This window comes from Eriocheir sinensis, chromosome 45 (assembly GCF_024679095.1).
Source record: "Eriocheir sinensis breed Jianghai 21 chromosome 45, ASM2467909v1, whole genome shotgun sequence".
NCBI classification, from domain to species: Eukaryota; Metazoa; Arthropoda; class Malacostraca; order Decapoda; family Varunidae; genus Eriocheir; species Eriocheir sinensis.
This window is the reverse complement of record NC_066553.1, coordinates 1,776,812-1,797,304: the sequence shown is the minus strand read 5'-3', so window position 1 is coordinate 1,797,304 and position 20,493 is coordinate 1,776,812. Positions and strand designations below refer to the sequence as shown.

The following is a 20,493-nucleotide window of genomic DNA, read 5'->3' as shown; positions in this document are numbered from 1 at the left end:
CTCTCTCTCTCTCTCTCTCTCTCTCTCTCTCTCTCTCTCTCTCTCTCTCTCTTCCTCTCTTTCTTTCTCCTCTCTCTCTCTCTCTCTCTCTCTCTCTCTCTCTCTCTCTCTCTCTCTCTCTCTCTCTCTCTCTCTCTCTCTTTCCTCCTTCCTCTTTCTTTCTTATGTCCTTCCTCTTTCCTCTACCTCTACTCCATTCCTTCCTCCGTGTCTCCTACTTTCCCTAACTTATTTATTTCTCTCCTTAATGTCTATTTTTACACTACTCCTTGCTTGACTTTTCCTTCGTTCTCCTTCCTCCCTTAATAATTATCTCTCCCTCCTTTCCTCTCCGTGTCTCATGTCCCTCCCTCTCTCCCTCCCTCCCACACTTCTTGTTCTCCCTTGCATCCCTTTAACAGTTACTCCACTTTTTGCTAAATATTTCCCTTCTCTTCTCTCTCTCTCTCTCTCTCTCTCTCTCTCTCTCTCTCTCTCTCTGCCCTACTCCTTCACTTCTTCCCTTGCACAGTCTCCTCCTGCGATCTTAACATCCCTTCATCTATGCTTCTTGCTTGATATTTCCCTTCTCTCTCTCTCTCTCTCTCTCTCTCTCTCTCTCTCTCTCTCTCTCTCTCTCTCTTCTCCCTACTCCGTCTGCCCTCTCTCTTTATCTCAGTGTCTCAATTCCCAAGCCTCCCTTCCTCTCTTCCCCTCTCCTTTTTTCCTCCCCCACAGTCTCTCTCTCCATCTCTTTTTCTCCATCTTTTTCTCCATCCCTCCCTCTCTGTGTCTCTCTGTTCCCAGCCTTCCATTCTCTCTTCCTCTACCTTTCTCTCTCTTTTCCTTCCTCACACCCCTAACCTTCCTCTCTCTCTCTCTCCCTCCCTCTCTGCTTTCCGTACGACCATTTTCCCGTGCGACCATTTCCCGTGCGACCATTTCCCCGTGCATCTCCCCCAGTTAGACTCGCCAGCCGTGACTCAGCCTCGTCGGTAGCGGGGTAAAGGAGGCGTGAGGGTTATTAAAAAGTGAAACCACGCACTATGCATCTCATCCATCAAGAGGAGGAGGAGGAGGAGGTGGTGGTGGTAGAGGGGGAGTGAACTTATAAATGGCGGGATCCGTTGCTTGGTGGAATACGAGAGAGAAAGGAATCGGAACACTTTTAAGGGGGAAACTATATATGGCGGGAGTTGCTTGGTGGAATGCTTGTAATAAGGTATCGGAACATTTTTAATGGCGAAACTATAGATGAGAGAAGCTGCTTGGTGGAATGCTTTTAATAAGGGATCGGAACACTTTTACTGGGGAAACTATAGATGAGAGAAGTTGCGCTTAGTGGAATGCTTGTAATAAGGTATCGGAATGCTTTTGGTGGGGTGTGTGGTGAGGGAATGGAGGATCAAGGGGTTAATATGTGGTTTGATGATGATATAAGGGTGATAATAGTAATAGGGAACAAAACTAAGGGAAGGGTAATAACAGGGATGGAAGACAGTGGCGCCATCTAAGAGCAGAGGGCGTAACAAGAGAGGCTTAGAGCATCTCCACTTATAAGTATGACCTTCAAATGTATATGTAACCGCAATTCATACATACATACATACAATTACTTTCACTATCACTACTGCTACACTACATACATACATACTGCCACTACTACTACTACTACTACTACTACTACTACTACTACTGTTAATACCACCACCCAACACCATCACCACCTCCACTAATAATAATAATAATAATACCACCACCCACCACCATCACAACTACCACTACTACTACTACTACTACTACACATAATAACAGCAATAGTGCCACCCGCTGAACCCAAATATGGCAGCTCATGGGTAAGGTCCTCTTCCTCCTCCTCCTCGGTCTTAAGGAGAGAGCCTCGCAGCCCCGCCACCAGATGGAGCGTCAGTCCGTATGAGGCGAGACAGAGAAGGCTCACATCCACCCCACGAGATTTACATAGATTTACATAGATAATCAGACCACACAGACCCCATGGTCCAGACTTGGTGGTCTGTCCTTAAACCTAAGTGATTTTACATTAATCAGAAGACTCCAAAACGTTGCATTTCTAGAGAGAGAGAGAGAGAGAGAGAGAGAGAGAGAGCCAGGGGGAAATGAAGGAGTGCAAGAATGAGTCATAAAAAGATGAAACCAAATAAACAAACAAAAAAAGGAATGCAAGGAGGAACAGACAAACGGATGACCAAGCAAGGACGAGAGAGAGAGAGAGAGAGAGAGAGAGAGAGAGAGAGAGAGAGAGAGAGAGAATCACATCTACATCACATCACACCATCATCATCATCATCAACAAGAGCCAATTCGGACTAAGCAACGGGGCTGGCTTTCGTGCGTGGCTGACAGACAGACAACAGAATTTCCACCAACACCAATTTACCACTCCATCACGGTCACCTTTTTTCCTCCACTCGTCCAGTCATTTTTTTTCCCTTATATGTACAGGTTTGGGGAGGAAGGAAAAAAAATAGGCCTATCATGGAGGAAGGAGGGAAGGAGGGAGGGGATGGAGAGGTTATATTTTTCATCATATCCATTTTTTTTTCTTACTTACTTATATATACACGTTTGGGAGGGAGGAAAAGGTCCGTCATGGAGGAAGGGGAGGAGAAAGAAAGGAAAGAGGAGGGAGGAGAGGATGGGGAGGTAGGTCTTATTTCCAGTGGTCCAGTCTGGGTTTTTTTTCTTTTTTTACCTTATAAAAGAGGAAATGGCTCATCATGAAGGAACGGGAAGGAAGGAGGGGGTGAGGGAGGGAGAAAAAAGAGAGGGAAGAGGGGAAGAGGAAAGGGGAAGAAGGGGGAGGTCTTTTATTTTAGTCATCCAGTCTTTTTTTCTTATAAATAAGCGAATATACAGGTTTTGGGGTAGGAGAAAAACTCATGAAGGGTGCGGGGGAGGGGGAGAGAGGGGAAGGGTGCGGGGGAGGGGGAGAGAGGGGAAGGGAGTGAGAGAAGTGGAGGGAGGGAGGAAAAGTGAGGGAGAAAAAACAACCCATCACTGAGGCAGGGGAGAAAGAGAATAAGGGGAGAGAGGAAGAGGGGAGAGAAAGAAAGGCAGGGGAGGTAGAGAGAAAATGGATGGAAGGAAGGAGGGACTAGGCAGGAAAGGGGAGGGAAAAAGGGGAAGAGGGGAGAGAAGGAAACGCAGGGGAGGAAGAGAGAAGGAGATGGAAGGAAGGGAAGAAAGGAGGTACTAGGCAGGAAAGGGGAGGGAAAAAGGAGAAGAGGGGAGAGAAGGAAAGGCAGGGGAGGAAGAGAGAAGGAGATGGAAGGAAGGGAAGGAGGGACTAGGCAGGAAAGGGGTCCGTTTTAAGGGATATTTCACTGTGATTTATATTGTATTCAATCTCGCAATAAGGATTTTTTATATATTTTATTTATTTATTTCCTGTCTGGCCTTCTCTTTCCTGGTCTGTTTGTCTTCCTCACTAAATAAAAAATAAAAAAGGTGAACGTTCATGAAAAGAAGAGCAAATCAAGGAGGGGCTGCCATGGTGATACTGATGATGATGATGATAATTATGGAGAATAAAATGAAAAGAACATAAGACCATAAGAACATAAGGAGTTTGCAAGAGTGTAGATTGGTAAGCCGATATCAGCGACGGGCCGAATTTGTGGCTTTACCGTGTACCAACGACGGGTTAAATTTTCGCCATGATATATACCCCCAAAAATAGATGATGCATAAACTGATCACAAATGCGTTGATAAATATTATGAAATGGTTTGTGTGAGTGATGACTTTTTCTCATTTTTCTCGCTTTTAAGAAACATGATCCCCGCAGCTACCGGGTTCTAAATAGACAGATAGACAGGGACAGACATAGAGATATACACATACCATAAATATTTCGATAAACAGATAAAGAGACAAAAAGAACGATAATTAACAAAATAACTAAGACCACAAAAATTGAGAAGAAAGGAATATACAGTAAAATAAAGGGAGAAAAGAGGAAGAAGAGAAAAAGAACTTACACACACACACACACACACACACACACACACATACAATTCCCTGCAGACATCGATGTTATACACACACATAATAAAACAGAAACGGAAAGATAGATAGACAGACAGACAGACAGACAGATAGATAGAGATAGAGATAGATACCGGAGCACCTATTAAAATAAACACAATTCAACTCTTCTTACAAACACATTCCTCTCATTTCCTCAATTTCTTTTCTAATACACCACATGGGATGAAGCAGACGACCTCTCTTGGCTGCTACGGAGGCTGGTAGAGGCCATGCGAGCAGATCGAAACACCAGCCCTCCTAGTGTGTGTGTGTGTGTGTGTCGTTCAGCACGTTAGGGTTAGGTAAGATGGGGGACAAAAACCACCCCTTCAAGTTTTGTGTATAGCTGTAGTGATCGAAGAAGGCTGGTAACTTAGAGAGAGAGGGAGGGAGGGAGGGAAGAGAGATAGATAGATGGATAGACATAGATAGATACATAGATACATACATAGATAAAAAAGGAAAGATGGAAAGAAATGTTAGGAAAAATAAGAGGGTATAATTCTTTCTTGGTATGCCTACTACTACTACTACTACTACTACTACTACTACTACTACTACTACCACCACTAACACACACACACACACACACACACACACACACACAGACAAGCCGTACAAAAAGCGAACCCGTCACGCCCTTTAGGTCTTGGTCTTGAAGGAGATGAAGGAGGAGGAGGAGGAGGAGGAAGGAAGGAATTCACGGCGTGGGTGTCAATGTCAGTGCCACGTCGAGCCCCGAAGCCCCGCCCATGGCACTGCCCCGCCCCGCCTCGCCCCGATTCTCTCCTCCTCTTCCCTTCCTTCCTTCTTTCATTTTTTCTTTCCCCTTCAACGTCATCTTCCCTTTCTTCTTTCTATCCTTCTCTTTTCTTCTTCTTCCTCTCCTTCCTTTTTTCTTTCCCCTCTACTTCCTCTTCTCTTCCTTCTTTCCATTCTTCTCTCTTCCTCCTTTTCATCCCTTCTTTCATTTTTTCTTCCCCCTCTTCTCTTCCTCCTTTCCTCCTTCCTTCTTTACATTTTTCTATTTTCCTCCTCTTCCTCTTTCCTTCCTTCCTTCATACCATCTTTCCCTCCTCTTAAGCCTTACCAGAACACGTAGAGAGAGAGAGAGAGAGAGAGAGAGAGAGAGAATTTTAGTTTAATTGTTATTTTCCATCCATTTTTTTTCTTTTCTCAATTTCATTCAAGTTATGCTCCTTTTGATTAAGTAGATTTTTTGCTCATTTATATTATTATTATTATTATTATTATTATTATTATTATTATTATTATCATTACAACGGTACTGAATATTTTGTTCGTCATTCGATGTGCAAGAAAAATGCCTTCTCTCTCTCTCTCTCTCTCTCTCTCTCTCTCTCTCTCTCTCTCTCTCTCTCTCGACCGTCACTTCCTTGAACTTAATATTAACTAGAGTAGAAATGCAACGTTTTGGAGCCATCTGATTAATGTAGAATCACTTAGGTTTAAGGGCAAACCACCTAGTCTGAACCATGGGATCTGTGTGGTCTGATTTTCTATGTAAATCTATGTAAATTATCTCTCTTCCACCGCAATACAGATCAAGACACAGCAAGTTAGCCTCATTAGAGTGCAGTGTATTTTTATTTGCACATTTCTTGGTCTCGGACACCACGTATATACTCGATAACTCCGTCAGTACGATCACATAATACATCAATTCTTTATTTTTCTGCTAGTCTGTCTTCATTACCTTAAAAAAAAAACTATCATGCAAAATTGTCGGTTAGGTTGCTGCGTATCGCAGCCGTTCATTCCTCTCAGTAATAAGTGTGATTACGCTAATTTTACATGTCGTCGGGGATGTCAGGTAGATATTGGGGGCGTCAGTGAACGTTCGGAGCGTCAGGGGAGTTTATTTTTTATTTTTTTTACAGCAGAGGAGTCAGTTCAAGGGCAAAAAAAAAGGTATGGTAGTACAAAAAGTGAACATACTCGTAAACTGCACGGTGACACTAATGGCAGAGGAGAGAAAAGGTCAGGTCATTCGTTTCACCGTATTACAATATAGCTACAATTTACCGGTCATAGGGGTATATATATAGACATCCGTGTGTGTGTGTGTGTGTGTGTGTGTGTGTGTGTACTGTAATAACCCGCGGCAGGTGCATGACGTGTCGGGGGGCGGCAGGTGCGTGACGCGTTATAATGTGTTACGGTGCAGGGTGAGCCTCGCCGCCGGGCACCTGTGGCCTGACTATTAAGGGTGACGCGTGACGCAATACACCTGACTGCCTCGCCCGGCCCCTCCCCCGCCACGGGCAAAGATAGACTTCCTTCCTTCTTCTCCCTCTACCTTTTCCCCGCCCCGTTATCTTCCTCGCCTCCGCTGCCTCCCACTTCCCACTCATTAATATTCTTCCTCTTCGTTCCCATCGCTTTCTCTCATTCCTTGATCCTCTTCCCGCCCCTTTCCTTCTTCCCTTTCCCGTCCCTTCACTCTTTTCTCTCCCGTTCTCATCCCTTCCTTCAATCCTTCACCCCACTTCCAGTCCTTTCTTCCACCTCTTCTCTCCCTTTCACACAGCTTCCTCTGCCTTTCCCCTCTTCTTCCCTTTTCCATCACTTCCAGTTCCTCTTTCCCCCTCTTCTTCCCCATCCTGTCCCCTTCCCTTTCTCATTCCTTCCTCACCCTTTATCTCCCTACCTTCCCCCTTCCAGCCGTCCCTTCACCGCCACCTTGAGTCCCTTGTGGCCGTTTTGAGCAGGCAAACGTTCCCTCAGTGAACGTTCCCAACACGTCTCTCCACGTTTCCCCTCTCCACTCCCGAACGTTCCCTCAACAAACGTTTTCAGTATTTTTTTACAAACGTTCCTACTCCGCCCCAAAGTGTTGCCCTGAATAACGTTTCCCCTCCAAAAAAACTTGCATCTGGTAAACGTTCTCCCCCCAACATATGTATCCCCTGACGCCCCTGAACATTCAATGACGCCCCAAATGACTACCTGACAACCCCGACGACAGGTGAGATTAGCGTGATCACACTTATTACTGAGAGGAATGAACCGCGGCGATACGCTTCAACCTAACTGACAATTTGCATGATAGTGTTTTTTGTAAGGAAATGGAGGCTGACTAGGAGCAAAACAAATAATAAATGTATGAATATAAATGTCCCGGTAAATAACTCATGAACCTAACCGATAATTTTGCATGATAGTTTTTGTTGTGTGTAAGATAAAGAAGACAGACTAAGGGCATAGCAAGAATAAATGTCTATATAAATGTGCCATAAATAAGAATCCCACGAAGCTAACTTACAATTTTGCGTGTTTTATTTTTGTAAGGTGAAGGAGAAACACTCGGAGCAAAACAAAAATAAATGTCTATGTATCTTTTTGACATTGATAAGTTTAAAGCAAAAATTATCACCCACCTGTTAAGTTATTAGACATTTTTTTTATTTATCTTTTTTCTTTCTTTTTATTCTTTTCTCTACTTTCTTGTCATTTCCCTAATTTTTTTATCCATTTCTGCTTATCGAGAGAACTCTATTTGGGTTTATATAGTTTTTTTTTATCTCTTTATTCCCTTTCATGGATCCCAATAATAATAATAATAATAATAATAATAATAATAATAATAATAATAAGAAGAAGAAGAAGAAGAAGAAGAAGAAGGAGAAGAATATCCCAATAGTATTAGTAATAATAATAATAATAATAATAATAATAATAATAATAATAATAATAAGAAGAAGAAGAAGAAGAAGAAGAAAAAAAAAGAAAAAATAGAAAAAGAAGAATAAAGAAAAAGATGACGAAAAGAAAAAAGAAAATGAGAGAATAAGAAAAAAAATAATAATAATAATATAATAATGTCCTAGTATAACTCAGCTTCCAGGAAAACTCAAAGACCAGCCAAGTATGGTTCCAGAGACCTTTAAACACCGCCCTCTCAAGACAGATAAACAACACATATATAAGTAAAGACCGCGTGGTAGGCAGCAAGCCCTTATTTTCAGTTTTTCAATCTTAATATCCATTCCCACTAATTACTCTAATGACACAGCTATCTGGCGTATAATGAAGCTCTTTATGGGATAATTAATTCGCTCTAAAGACCTGATTAAGGAAAATTACGTGGAATCACCCCAAAATTACGTTGATATAGTTCAGGAGAATTGTAATTTTGCGTCGAAGCGTAAACTCATCAAACCCGGAACAAGGTAATTTAGGTTTAGTTATTCAGACAGACAGCTTAAAAGAACTATATCAATGAAGAGACAGGTCATATTAGAATAGGCCTAGTTATTTACAGGGGTGCGGGGTCATAGTATTTACATCAAAGGCACAGTATACACACACACAAATAAATAAAAAAAACATCATATATTTCTCTCTCTCTCATCCGCAACACGTAATACGCTTTCTTTACACAGCCTATAAACACACACACACACACACACACACACACACACACACACACACACACCTTATAGCGTGCACATAAAAATATCGTGTTAACACATTCCACTTCCTGGTAAATAAGATAAGAATAAAAAATGTTTCCGTGTGTGTGTGTAAATATTGTCGCGTGAGTCTGATTGCACTTCCGTGAGGACAATGGAAGAAACACACACACACACACACACACACACACAAGGGTAGGCAGGTAAATTGCCCACACACACGCAAACACACAAAGAAACACACACACACACTTAGGATAAAAGTGAGCAAGGTGAACACACACACACACACACACACACACACACACACACACACACACACACAAAGAAAGCGAAACTAAAAACATACACACATACAAACAAGACTAACAAGCTAGATACACACACACACACACACACACACACACTGTCGCGTTCTCTCTCTAATGAATTTCGCAGACAAACAGACACGCACTGCAACATTACGAGTATATTCCAGTCCTAAACTCCTACAGCATTCATTAGCTTAACAAAACCCTCCTCTTGACACAGCAAAAAGCACAGGTATTGTTGTAATCTGTGCTAGAATATAATGTTATCACTCTCTAGTCTCTATATCTCACATTACACACGTATACAAGACTAAATAAATGATAAATACATACGAAGACATAATAATATACAGTCGAGGTTATTATTGAGTCATAAACAAAGATGAATCCAATAAATCTTCAACTAGATAAAGAATGGAGGTCCAATTTAAGTTTTAAGTGATATTTACGAAGCAAGTTCATATTTCCTTTTTCTTTCATTTCAATGTCTTAATTCTTAACAGGGGAGACTGAAGTAGTATATGATATTCTCATTATTAGTATTACGATCAACATTAGTAGTATTTGTAGTAGTAGAAATAATAGTAGTCGCAGTAGTAATAGAAGGACGTAGTAGTAGAAGTAGTTGTAGTAGTAGGTTACATAAAAATCTTAGCATTATTATTACTACAAAAAGGATGACAAGTGAAACATCCAAGCATATGAAGCAGGTGAAGGCAAGGTGATTGGTGCCGTAGGTGAAGGTGGTGGTGGTGGTGATAATGGTGGTGGTGATAGTGGTGGTGGGCAAGCATCCGGCCTAGAGGAGTGTGGACGTGACATACCCTGGTGGTGATGATGGTGGTGGTGGTGGTGATGAGCGAACCAGAGAGAGAGAGAGAGAGAGAGAGAGAGAGAGAGAGAGAGAATCTAAATAATAATAATCAGTTTGTAATCATCGGAACACTTATTAGTTAGTCAGTTTGTTAGTTAATTAGTGTGTGTGTGTGTATGTAGTCCAGTAGACACAGACAGACTCACGCCCTGCTACACTAACCACAAGACAGCCACCCCGCCCACCCGAATAGCCTAGCCTAACATTCCTTTCCCTTCCCTTTCCTTATAATTATCCTTCTCTTCCTATCGCTCTTCCCATTATCTTCCTCCTTTCTTCTCCTAGTCTAGCATTCCCTTCCCTTCCCTCCTCTCTACTTCCCCTTCTCATAAAATAGTTTCCTTCTAATCCCTCATCTTTTTTCTCTCCTTCAAGACTATCCCTTCCTTCTCTTCCTTTCATAATTATCTTCTCATTCCCTTCCTATTATTTCCTTTTCCCTATTCTTCTCCTTTCTCCTTCCCTTCCCTTCCTTTTCTATCCTTCTATATTTCCCTCTTCTTTATCAGAGCTTATTAATTCTTCCATTTTTATCCCATTCCTTCGCTCTTCCTCTTCTTCTCTTTCCTTAACCACCCTTCTCTTCCTCCCTCTCCCTGTTTCTCTATCCTTCCTCTTCTCCCTATCCCTCTTCTCCTTTTCATATCCTCCTCTTTCTCTCCTTTCTCTTCCTTCTCTCTCCCTTTTCAATTCTTCTTCCTTTCTTCCTCTCCTCCGCATTCAGTAACCATGAGAGAGAGAGAGAGGAGGAGGAGGAGGAGGAGGAGGAGAGAGGAGAGGGTCAGCTGTAGAGTGCCCAATGTGTGCCAACCTCCCCTCTCTCTCTCTCTCTCTCTCTCTCACACACACACACACACACACACACACATAAAACCCTAATATCCTTCCTATACTCTTATTTAACATGATACAAACCCACAAATTCACTAAACCAAAGGAAAAAACACGTAAAAATCACATTAAAACAAGACGAACCCAAATGAAACATACGAAACGAAACCCAAGTGAACCAAATGAGACGAGAAAAAAAAATGGTCAATTACAATCAAAAATTCCCCAAACCTTTTCCTTTTTCCCCCGCTTACCTCCTTTTTATCCTTATTTCCAAGTGTCCCAGAGCTCAGGGGAAGGGTTGGGCAATATCCTCACGCCCTAAGGAGTCCTAGACGTGTCCTGTTGTGGCTGTCTGGAGGGAAATAGTAAGGATGGAAGGGATGGTAAGGTACAGAGCCAGGGTTAGAAGGAGGAGCGGCCGCCTACCTCCTTCTCACAGAGCCAGACACTAACTAACAGGCTATGTGGTAACTCGACTGCCTGGGTGTGAGAGAGTGTGGGAGAGACTGAGAGAGAGAGAGAGAGAGAGAGAGAGAGAGAGAGAGAGAGAGAGAGAGAGAGAGAGAACCTATATATATGCCAAAAAAAAAAGACTATTACAGGTGTGGTGTATATATAAAAAAAAATAAGTGTTGCATTTGTGTTAATTTTGAAACGCATAATTGGTTACGAAACATCCTGATCCGGATCGAGTTTCAGGCGAAAGATAGTTGCATAATCAAGGAAATTAGGAACAATAACAACTTCTACTACTACTACTACTACTACTACTACTACTACTACTACTATTACTACACCCACAATAGCAACAACAACAATAACCAGTACATGTTTATTAGATAGCTTCACAAAAGGGAAAACAGGAAAAAGAAGTAACGTCACCTTGATTTCTGAGTCAGAGGTACGAATCATTAATAAAAAGATGGAGATAAAAAATGCGCTAAACTCTAAGGAAGGAATACTAAGAATTTCAAAGCCATAATTATGTTGACTTTTTCCAATGTTGATTTTTTCACCTGTTCACACACACACACACACACACACACACACACACACACACACACACACACACACTGTACATTCCACTTATCCCTCACCACCTTACCTCACATTTACCTGTCCTCTTCCAGTACAGGTAAAAACACCACAATTAACTAACCGCTATAGCCTAAACAACCAATACAGCCTGTACAAACACACACACAAACATGCTACACCTCCCACCTATACCTAATCACCCCACCTCACCTAATCACCTCACCTGTTCTTTCTCGTACAGGTGGTTGAGAGGCTGCAGGCGGTGTACGGGGACCTCTACACCACCGCCAATGTTATGCTCAGCGGGACCCACACCCACTCGGGCCCCGCCGGCTACCTGCAGTACCTCCTCTTCGACATCACCTCCCTCGGGTTTCTGCAGGAGACTCTGGACGCCATGGTGGAGGGGATTTTCCAGGTGGGTGTTAGGAGGGAGGTGGAAGGGGTTCTAGAGGGGGGGAGAAGGGTGTTTGTTAGTGTGTGTGGTGATGGTTGTTAGGGAGAGAGGGGAGGAGGGGGATAGTTAGTGTGTGCTTGGGGGAGGAGAGGGGGAGAAAGGAGGGTTAGTTAGTCAGTTAGTTAGGTAGGTAGGTAGTTAGGTAGTTAGGTAATAAGCAAAAAGCAGGTCGTTAGAGGGGGGGAACAGTCTTATCAACCGGACGCTAGATGGGGGGGGTCAAAGGGTTGCCAGAGATGAGAAGTGTTAAAATAATAATGATAACGATAATAATAATAATAATAATAATAATAATAATAATAATAATAATAATAATAATAATAATAATAATAAATGGTGAATAAAAGTGGAAATAAGGAGAGGAAGTAGAAAAGGGACGAAAGTTAAATAAAGGAGGACTTTGAAATAATGTCTTTAAAATTCCATATGAACTTCACACAGTATTAAATTTTCTTCTTATTTTGAAAGAGCAACAGTTCTCCAATCCTGCTCCAGATAAAAACAGAAGGGTCAAGGTCTAAAAATTATAAGACATCTTTAGGTAGGAAGGTGTATATGAGGCAGCTAACTGATACACATATACATATTTCACGCCGCCAGTGTTGCATAATTTATATCTTAAACACGCACACGCACACACACACACACACACTCTTCTTCGGGGAAAACAGCGGAAAAGCGAGATTAACTGCGCTTATTAGTTTCATTTCCCAGGCTGATGACCTATAATGTGACTTACCAAGTAGATTACTCTCGTTTAATTACTCCATCGTCTGCCAGGAGCTAGGTAATATCTCTTTTGAAGTTCTAAACACTTTACAGAATATCAAGTGAACATGAAATATTTAATAAAAGAAAAGAAAAAGTATATAACATTAATGTGACATAAATGACAATCATCACTGGCGTTACCATATAAACCCTACCAGTGCCACAACAGGCGACATTCACCATCAATCACCATCAACATACCCACCACACATCATCCCTTCGATCCCCAAACAGAGCATCAAGATGGCCCACGAGAGCGTAGTCCCCGGATACGTGTACTTGAGCAGCGGGGACCTTCTGGACGCGTCGATCAACCGCTCCCCAACCGGTTACCTCAACAACCCCGAGGCGGAGCGTGACAAATACCTCTACGACACTGACAAAACCATGACGCTGCTTAGGTTCGAGGCCGAGGATGGCACGCCTATGGGTAAGCCTCTCCTTCTTGTTCCGTTACTTGGTCATGTTGTTCTTTGTATTCTTCATGTTGTTCTTTGTATTCTTCTTGTTCTGTCCGTCCATCTTTGGGTAAGCCTTTTTTTGTTCTGTTGCTCTGGTTATCTTGTTCTTTGTATTCTTCTTGTTCTGTCCGTCCATCTTTGGGTAAGCCTCTTTTTGTTCTGTTGCTCTGGTTATCTTGTTCTTGTTCTTCTTCTTCTTCTGTCCATCTGTGGGTAAGCCTTTTTTTGTTCTGTTGCTCTGGTTATCTTGTTCTTGTTCTTCTTCTTCTTCTGTCCATCTATCTGTGGGTAAGCCTCTTTTTGTCTGTTGTTTGGTCATGTTGTTCTTGTTCTTCTTCTTCTTCTGTCCGTCCATCTGTGGGTAAGCCTCTTTTTGTTCTGTTGCTTGGTCATCTTGTTCTTCATATTCTTCTTCTTCTTTCCATTGTTCTTTTTGTTATTGTTCATGTTACTGTTCTTCTCCACAACGCTATCCGCTCGTCACTCAGGCATCTATTATTTCAGTCCACACATCCCTTCGTCACTTATGGAGATGGACTGGGTAGCTACGTGGGAGCTTCCTCAGGGCGGGGGATGAGGGAGAGGAGGCGGCGAGTGAGAGAAGTGACGTGCCCCCGGGTGTACGCTCCCCATTAGTTAGTTAGTCGTCTTCGTCCTAATACCATGAGTGCTGAATCTAGACTCGTTGGAGAGAGAGAGAGAGAGAGAGAGAGAGAGAGAGTGTTGTCTCGCGCAAAAAGGTGAGATGGTGAGGTCACTCCATGCCTTTGACCTCTCCTCCTCCTCCTCCTCCTCCTCCTTCTCCTCACTCTAGTGCGTAATTTTTACAAATCGAAAAAAGAAAATCGGAAAACTTGCACTTATCTTACAAACCGGTTGAGGATGGGAGCAGAAGACATTCTCGACACGGGAGGGGGGTGGGTGGGTGGAAGGCAGGGTTAAGGGAAACATTTGTAACATTTGAAACATTTTATTATACTTGCAATTTGTATTTGTGGGAAGGATGTTGGAAGGGAAAGGGGTGGAGGGAATGGGAAGGAAGGGGAAGGTGGACGAGGGAAGAAGGAAGGGAGCGGGGTTGTATTGGGGTGGAGGAAGAAGTAGAGTGGAGGGAATGGGAAGGAAGGGGAAGGTGGACGAGGGAAGAAGGAAGGGAACGGGGTTGTATTGGGGTGGAGGAAGAAGTAGAGTGGAGGGAATGGGAAGTGTATGGGTGGAGGATTTTACCACAACCACCACTACCACCACCACTATCACCACCCCCTTCCCGTCCCTACAGGCATGGTCAACTGGTTCGCCGTGCACCCTACCTCCATGAACAACACCAACACCCTCGTCTCCGGGGACAACAAGGGCTACGCCTCCCAACTCTTCGAGCAGGCCATGGACCCCTGGGCCATGCCGGGCAAGGTGAGTCCGAGGGCGCGGAGGAGCTTGGGTCACTCAACTCAGAGGACCGTATTCAGGAGCAGTAAGTAGCGGGCTTTTTTTTATATTTTTCTTTACGCCCTTGAACTGTCTCCTTAACTGTAAAAAAAAAAAAAATCACTTTCGGCTCTCACAACAGATATTTCCAACGGTCCATTAACATAGTTTGGTTTTCGTGATTGTTATTTTCTTTCTTCAAGTTCTTGGTGCAGAAACCTTGTCAAACTATCACTGTAGGCTCATGATACTATCCATGGAAATACTAACACAACCTCTATGTACGAAAGTCGGCTATTACAATTAGTCAGAGTATATCACTAAGCTCATGAAAGTACCCGTAGAATTATTAAACCACCTCAACGAAAGCCTTGTCAAATGTGCTGTGTGTAGGCCCCGAAAAGGTTGTGAATGTGGCCCTAAAAGACTTATAAATGCAGAAGCCTTGTCAGACTATCACTAAGCTCAGCTGAATACCCTTAAAACAAATGTGCTGTGTGTAGGCCCCGAAAAGGTTGTGAATGTGGCCCTAAAAGACTTATAAATGCAGAAGCCTTGTCAGACTATCACTAAGCTCATGAAAGTACCCTTAAACAACCTCTACGAAAGCCTTGTCAAATGTGCTGTGTGTAGGCCCCGAAGAGTTTGTGAATGTGGCCCTAAAAGACTTATATATGCAAAAGCCTTGTCAGAATATATCACTAAGCTCATGAAAGTACCTGTAAAATTATTAAGCCACCTCTACGAAACTGGCCCTATATCCGTTCTAACTGGCCTTCATCCTTATAATCTTCCTCTGGCGGTCATCATTACCTTGCTCGTTACAGAGACCTCGCCCACTCGCCTCATTCATTAAGCAACGTCTGTCATTCTGCTCAGATTCCCTCCAACTTGTTTTCTTGTCTCATTATCGTATATGCGTCTGTTTTTCTTCGGTGATTCGCTTCTAAGTCTGTTTTTTTATGTTCCAAATCACATCAACTCCTTTTTGCATCTTCGTCTGTTTTTGTTTTTGATCCGATTCGCTTCGTTTTTGTTTTTTGTTGTTGTTGTTTTCTTTTTTCTCCTAACAACATCTTGTGTTTGCATGTGCAGTCTGTGCGCCGAGTTCAAGCACGAGTTAGAGTACATTAAACTGTGCGCATACCTAGACCTACATGTGCTTCAACTTTGTCCCATCCGTCATTTGTTTCCTTTTTTTTATGTGGCCCGACTTTTCACCCGTCCGCTGCGATTGGCACGGATTTGGCCTTCACTGATAGCCTGTCCCCAGTCTCTCTCTGCCTCTGTGGTGGATAGTGGAGTGTTTCCCATGTGGTATTGGTGTGCTGGATATCCCCTCCCAAGGTGCATAACTTTACATTTTTCTTAATTGAATTGTAGCAGCCACTTTTTGTTCCATATCTGTAGCTTGGTGATGTCTTCTTGTAGGAAATCCGCAATCAAGGAGTTAATATCGACTCTTTTCCTGTGCAGGGGAGATTCGTAGCGGCCTTTGCTCAGTCGAACTGCGGCGACGTTAGCCCCAACATTAAGGGCCCGCGCTGCATCGACACGGGGCTGCCCTGCGACCTGGCCACCTCCACGTGCGACGGCCGTGTCCAGAAGTGCATCGCCTCAGGGCCCGGCAAGGACATGATGGAGAGCACCAAGATCATCGGGGAGAGGCAGTTCACCAAGGCCTGGGTAACTAGACTCTGTGGGACTGAGTGGTCGTGTCGAATCCTATCTGTGTTTCCCTTTTCCTTGCTTCTTTCCTTCCCATCGTCTTCATTCTTCTCATCCAGTCCCTTTAGTTCAATTCCTATCTGTGTCTTCCTTTTCCTCGCTTCTTCCCTTCCCCCTACCCATTTTGGCCAATCCCTTTGCTTCCACGCCTATACCCGTGTCTTCCTTTGCTGGTGATTTAGTGTGTGTGTGGGAAATAATATGTAGGAGTGTATAACAGGACGTGGACAGACAGTAAAAGATAAACGAGTAACAAGAGAAGTTAACATTGAAGATGCACAAGACGCGGCCAACAGGGAGCGCGGCGAGAAACACGAAGAGTTAGATGGCACAGGAGACACTAGACGAGGGGAGACTAAAACATTGCACACGAATACAGACAGTAGAAGATAAACGAGTATATAACGAGAGAAGTTAACATGGAAGATGCACAAGACGCGGACAACAGGGAGCACGGCGAGAAACACGAAGAATTGGATGGCACAGGAGATACAAGACGAGGGGAGACTAAAACATTGCGCACGAATACAGACAGTAGAAGATAAACGAGTAACAAGAGAAGTTAACATTGAAGATGCACAAGACGCAGACAACAGGGAGCGCGGCGAGAAACACGAAGAGTTAGATGGCACAGGAGACACAAGACAAGGGGAGACTAAAACATTGCACACGAATACACTTAGATCGGTATTATAAAACACCTTTGCTTATCACATCACCTATTTCTAAAGGCCAAAGAGGGGGTCAGTCGGGTTCTAATGAGTGTTTCTTTAGGTTCACGGTGCAGAGGAAAGGTCAATCTACCACCAGGGCCATAAAAACCCCTGGAAATGCTCACAACTCCTACGAAAGCCTCTTCAATTATGTGTTCTTAGGGGGCGATATGTCTTTTAATACGATCCTTACTCCCTGTCCACCGCCGTCACCCCTCTCAGCCAGTCCCTTCAGTTCCATTCCTACCTATGTCTCTCTTTTCCTTACTCCTTACTGACCCTCGTGTTTGCAGGAGCTGTACGGAGACCAAACCGCCGTCAAGCTCTCGGGCCCAGTGCAGTTCGCGCAGCAGTTCATCGACATGTCCAACTACACTGTGTTCCTCGCCAACGGCACCACGGTGAGCCAACTCCGCTCTTCCTGACCTCTCCCCTCCACCCCCTGCCCAGCGTTTCCAAATTATCGTACTTATCGCATTGCATTTTCGTTGTTTCTGACCAATAACTATAGCAAAAACAAACAAACAAACATCAATAAATAGGAGTTTTAACGCTAACTTCAATTTTCTATCGTTATTTGTGTAGGTACGAGAGTTTGAGGCTTAAAAGTAATAAATACGGTGTGGTGAATACGATAATCTGGCAACGCAGCCCCTGCCTTCCCACTCTGCTACTACTCTGCTCGTCTTTCTGTCTGTTCTATGATAAGTTTCTATAGTAGGGATCTTGACTTTTCATGTTAACCCGATTTATTTTTTAGGGAAACTTGGAGGAAGGGAAGAAGAGTGTAAATAGGAAGGAATGGCTGAAAGGATGAAGCAGTAATAGATATAAAAGTTTAGTGGGTGATATTAAAAGGAGTTTAAAGAGGAAAGAAAGGCTGAAAGGAAGAAGCAGTAATAGAAATAAAAGTTAAGTGAGCGATGTTAAGCCCAGTGGAAAACCCTTTAACGTGTGTGTCTCCCCCCCCTCCTTGACCCTTCTCCTGACCACCACCCCCTTCCAGGCCAAGACATGCACGCCCGCCCTCGGCTACAGCTTCGCGGCGGGCACCATTGACGGGCCCGGCGCCTTCGACTTCACGCAGGGGCAGACGGAGAGCAACCCCTTCTGGAACATGGTCAGCAGTTTTCTCCACGCCCCCTCGGAGGAGCAAATCGCCTGCCACGCCCCCAAGCCAATCCTCCTGGACACGGGCGAGGTGAGTGAGGGGACGCGAGGGGGACGGCAGCTACTGGCACGCTAACACTCACACACAAGTTTTAAGTTAACGATGATCTCTTGAAGCACCCGTTACACTATCAAGACGCCTCTCCACCCGAAACTGACCTCTTTTTCTTCCCTTCTTTTGCCGGAGCAGCGTTTAGCGGGCCTTTTGTTGCTGGTTATGTTTTTCGCCCTTGAGCTGCCTCCCTGCGCGTGGGACGACTTTGTATTTAATATCGTGGCTGCACATCGGTGGCACGCGACAACCTGATGATCCCGTGTTCGTGCCCCGCAGATCAACAAGCCGTACCCGTGGCATCCGCGCATCATGGAGACCCAGATGGCGGTGGTGGGCCAGCTCGCCATCCTGCCCGTGCCCGGGGAGTTCACGACCATGTGTGGCAGGCGCTTCAGGGAGCAGGTGGGTAGTAGTAGTAGTAGGAGGAGGAGGAGGAGGAGGAGGAGGAACCGTAGTATATTAGTACTATAGTATCTTATGGCGACGTTTTTGAGACCCAGAAGAGGAATCCTGAAGGTTGGGACGGAGTTAGAGGTAGAGGAAGAGAAGGCAGTATAAGTAGAAACAACGATACGGTATGGGAATGTAGGTAGTGGCTGAGAACATTGACAATAATAGTAGTAGTAGTAGTAGTAGTAGTCACTGAGACCAAGAACAGAGAAGCTCGAAGTAGGGCCTGAAGTAGACATCGAAGAAGAGATAAGGGCGTTGAAGAACCACGAAGCAACAAGCATGGCGATCCTATATAGCAAGGAAGATAATGCCTGAGAACATTGACAGTAGAAGTAGCAACTGAGACCGAGGATAGAGAAGCTGAAGGTGGGGATCCAAGTGAAGATGGGGGCGTTGTAACTTGTAGAACCTCAAAGCAAGCACTAACGACAGGGTTACCAAATTATCGTATTCAGACACTCAGCATATCGTATTTTCCGGTTTCTGAGTCACAGCTATCGCAAACAAACGCCAATAAGTAATGCTTTTAACGAGAACTTTAACTGGTATTTCATTATCTGTGTGGGTAGGAAAGTTTTGGGCCCTGGAACTGATAAATGCGATGTTTTGAGTACGATAATTTGGCAACTCTGACTGACGGGTGTTGGCGGCGGCGGTGGTGACGGTCGACACTCGGTACTCGCTCACTCACTCGCACACAGATAGTGGCGGTACTGGAGGACGGCGGGTTGCCAGGGGCGGTGCCGGTGCTGGCGGGGCTGTCCAACGTGTACTCCCACTACATCACCACGTGGGAGGAGTACCAGGTGCAGCGCTACGAGGCCGCCTCCACCATCTTCGGCCCCTACACCTGCGCGGCCTACAGGCAGCATTACTCCATCCTCGCCCAGGCCATTCTTGAAGTGAGTATAAAGGATCAAGACCTTTTGGACCTTGTACCTTTACTTAGACCAGCGATCCTTCTTCTCCCTCTTCTCCTTCTTCTTCTGTAAACGTCTGATGCTGTGTATCGCTTATTAGATTTGTTACGTTTGAAATTACACATGGAACTACAAATCTATACTCATAATTTAGAGAGTAATGGCCCAGTTTCCGAGGAGGGGGAACTGGCAATTCTTTCATCAAAACCATTTTCAGTCAATACCATAATAAAAGGCCTTTCCCAACGTTCTCCAAATCCCAAACATATCAATAATGTAGCAAATTTGAGATATAGAAGATGGCGCCACTATAAACACTTGCCTGCGCCATGACGGGCTGGGGACGAGTACCACCCAGGCCCCTCAAGCAAGCCTACCGGCGCAATAGGCGTAAACGTAAAAAAAAAAAAAAAAAAATACAAAGGACAGTTTTGTTACTAACCTGAGCATGTGGGTGTTGGTTGCTGACTCTATATATGCATTTGATTCCTCCTGCAACACCACCTGACGGGGCCTCCACACACAGGACAGGCAGCTCCCGCCGGGCCCGTCCCCCCCTGACATGAGCGAGACGGTGATCACGCTGCTGCCGGGGGTGTTGTACGACGCGGCGCCCATGGGATCCGAATTCGGGGACGTGGTGGCCCAGCCCTACCCACTGGCCTACACCGGCGAGACAGTCACCGCTAAGTTTGTGAGTGTGGCCTGCAGCTTACGCCTCGGCTGCTTAAGTTATAACCAAACATAACCTGCTTATAATGAATCAGTCTGTCAGTAGGTCCTCTTGATATGGGCGA

At 44.3% G+C, this 20,493-nt stretch overlaps 2 protein-coding genes across 7 annotated transcripts in view; one reads left to right on the top strand and one right to left on the bottom strand.

The window, feature by feature from the left end:
- Nucleotides 1-10,968, bottom strand: part of LOC126980843 (prolyl 4-hydroxylase subunit alpha-1-like) — a 95,300-nt gene extending 84,332 nt beyond the window's left edge. For all 3 annotated transcript variants that reach the window (XM_050831140.1, XM_050831139.1, XM_050831142.1), the window contains exon 1: nucleotides 10,757-10,968. The gene's annotated coding sequence lies outside the window, so the exon portion shown is untranslated. The remainder of the gene's footprint in view (nucleotides 1-10,756) is intronic.
- The window catches only part of LOC126980842 (putative neutral ceramidase C), an 88,980-nt gene that overhangs the window by 65,323 nt on the left and 3,164 nt on the right, over nucleotides 1-20,493 (top strand). For all 4 annotated transcript variants that reach the window (XM_050831136.1, XM_050831138.1, XM_050831137.1 and 1 more), the window contains 9 exons: nucleotides 11,785-11,961; nucleotides 13,006-13,201; nucleotides 14,512-14,642; nucleotides 16,134-16,343; nucleotides 17,392-17,499; nucleotides 18,105-18,299; nucleotides 18,600-18,725; nucleotides 19,478-19,678; nucleotides 20,223-20,390. In XM_050831136.1, the coding sequence (XP_050687093.1) occupies nucleotides 11,785-11,961; nucleotides 13,006-13,201; nucleotides 14,512-14,642; nucleotides 16,134-16,343; nucleotides 17,392-17,499; nucleotides 18,105-18,299; nucleotides 18,600-18,725; nucleotides 19,478-19,678; nucleotides 20,223-20,390 (1,512 nt within the window). The remainder of the gene's footprint in view (nucleotides 1-11,784; nucleotides 11,962-13,005; nucleotides 13,202-14,511; nucleotides 14,643-16,133; nucleotides 16,344-17,391; nucleotides 17,500-18,104; nucleotides 18,300-18,599; nucleotides 18,726-19,477; nucleotides 19,679-20,222; nucleotides 20,391-20,493) is intronic.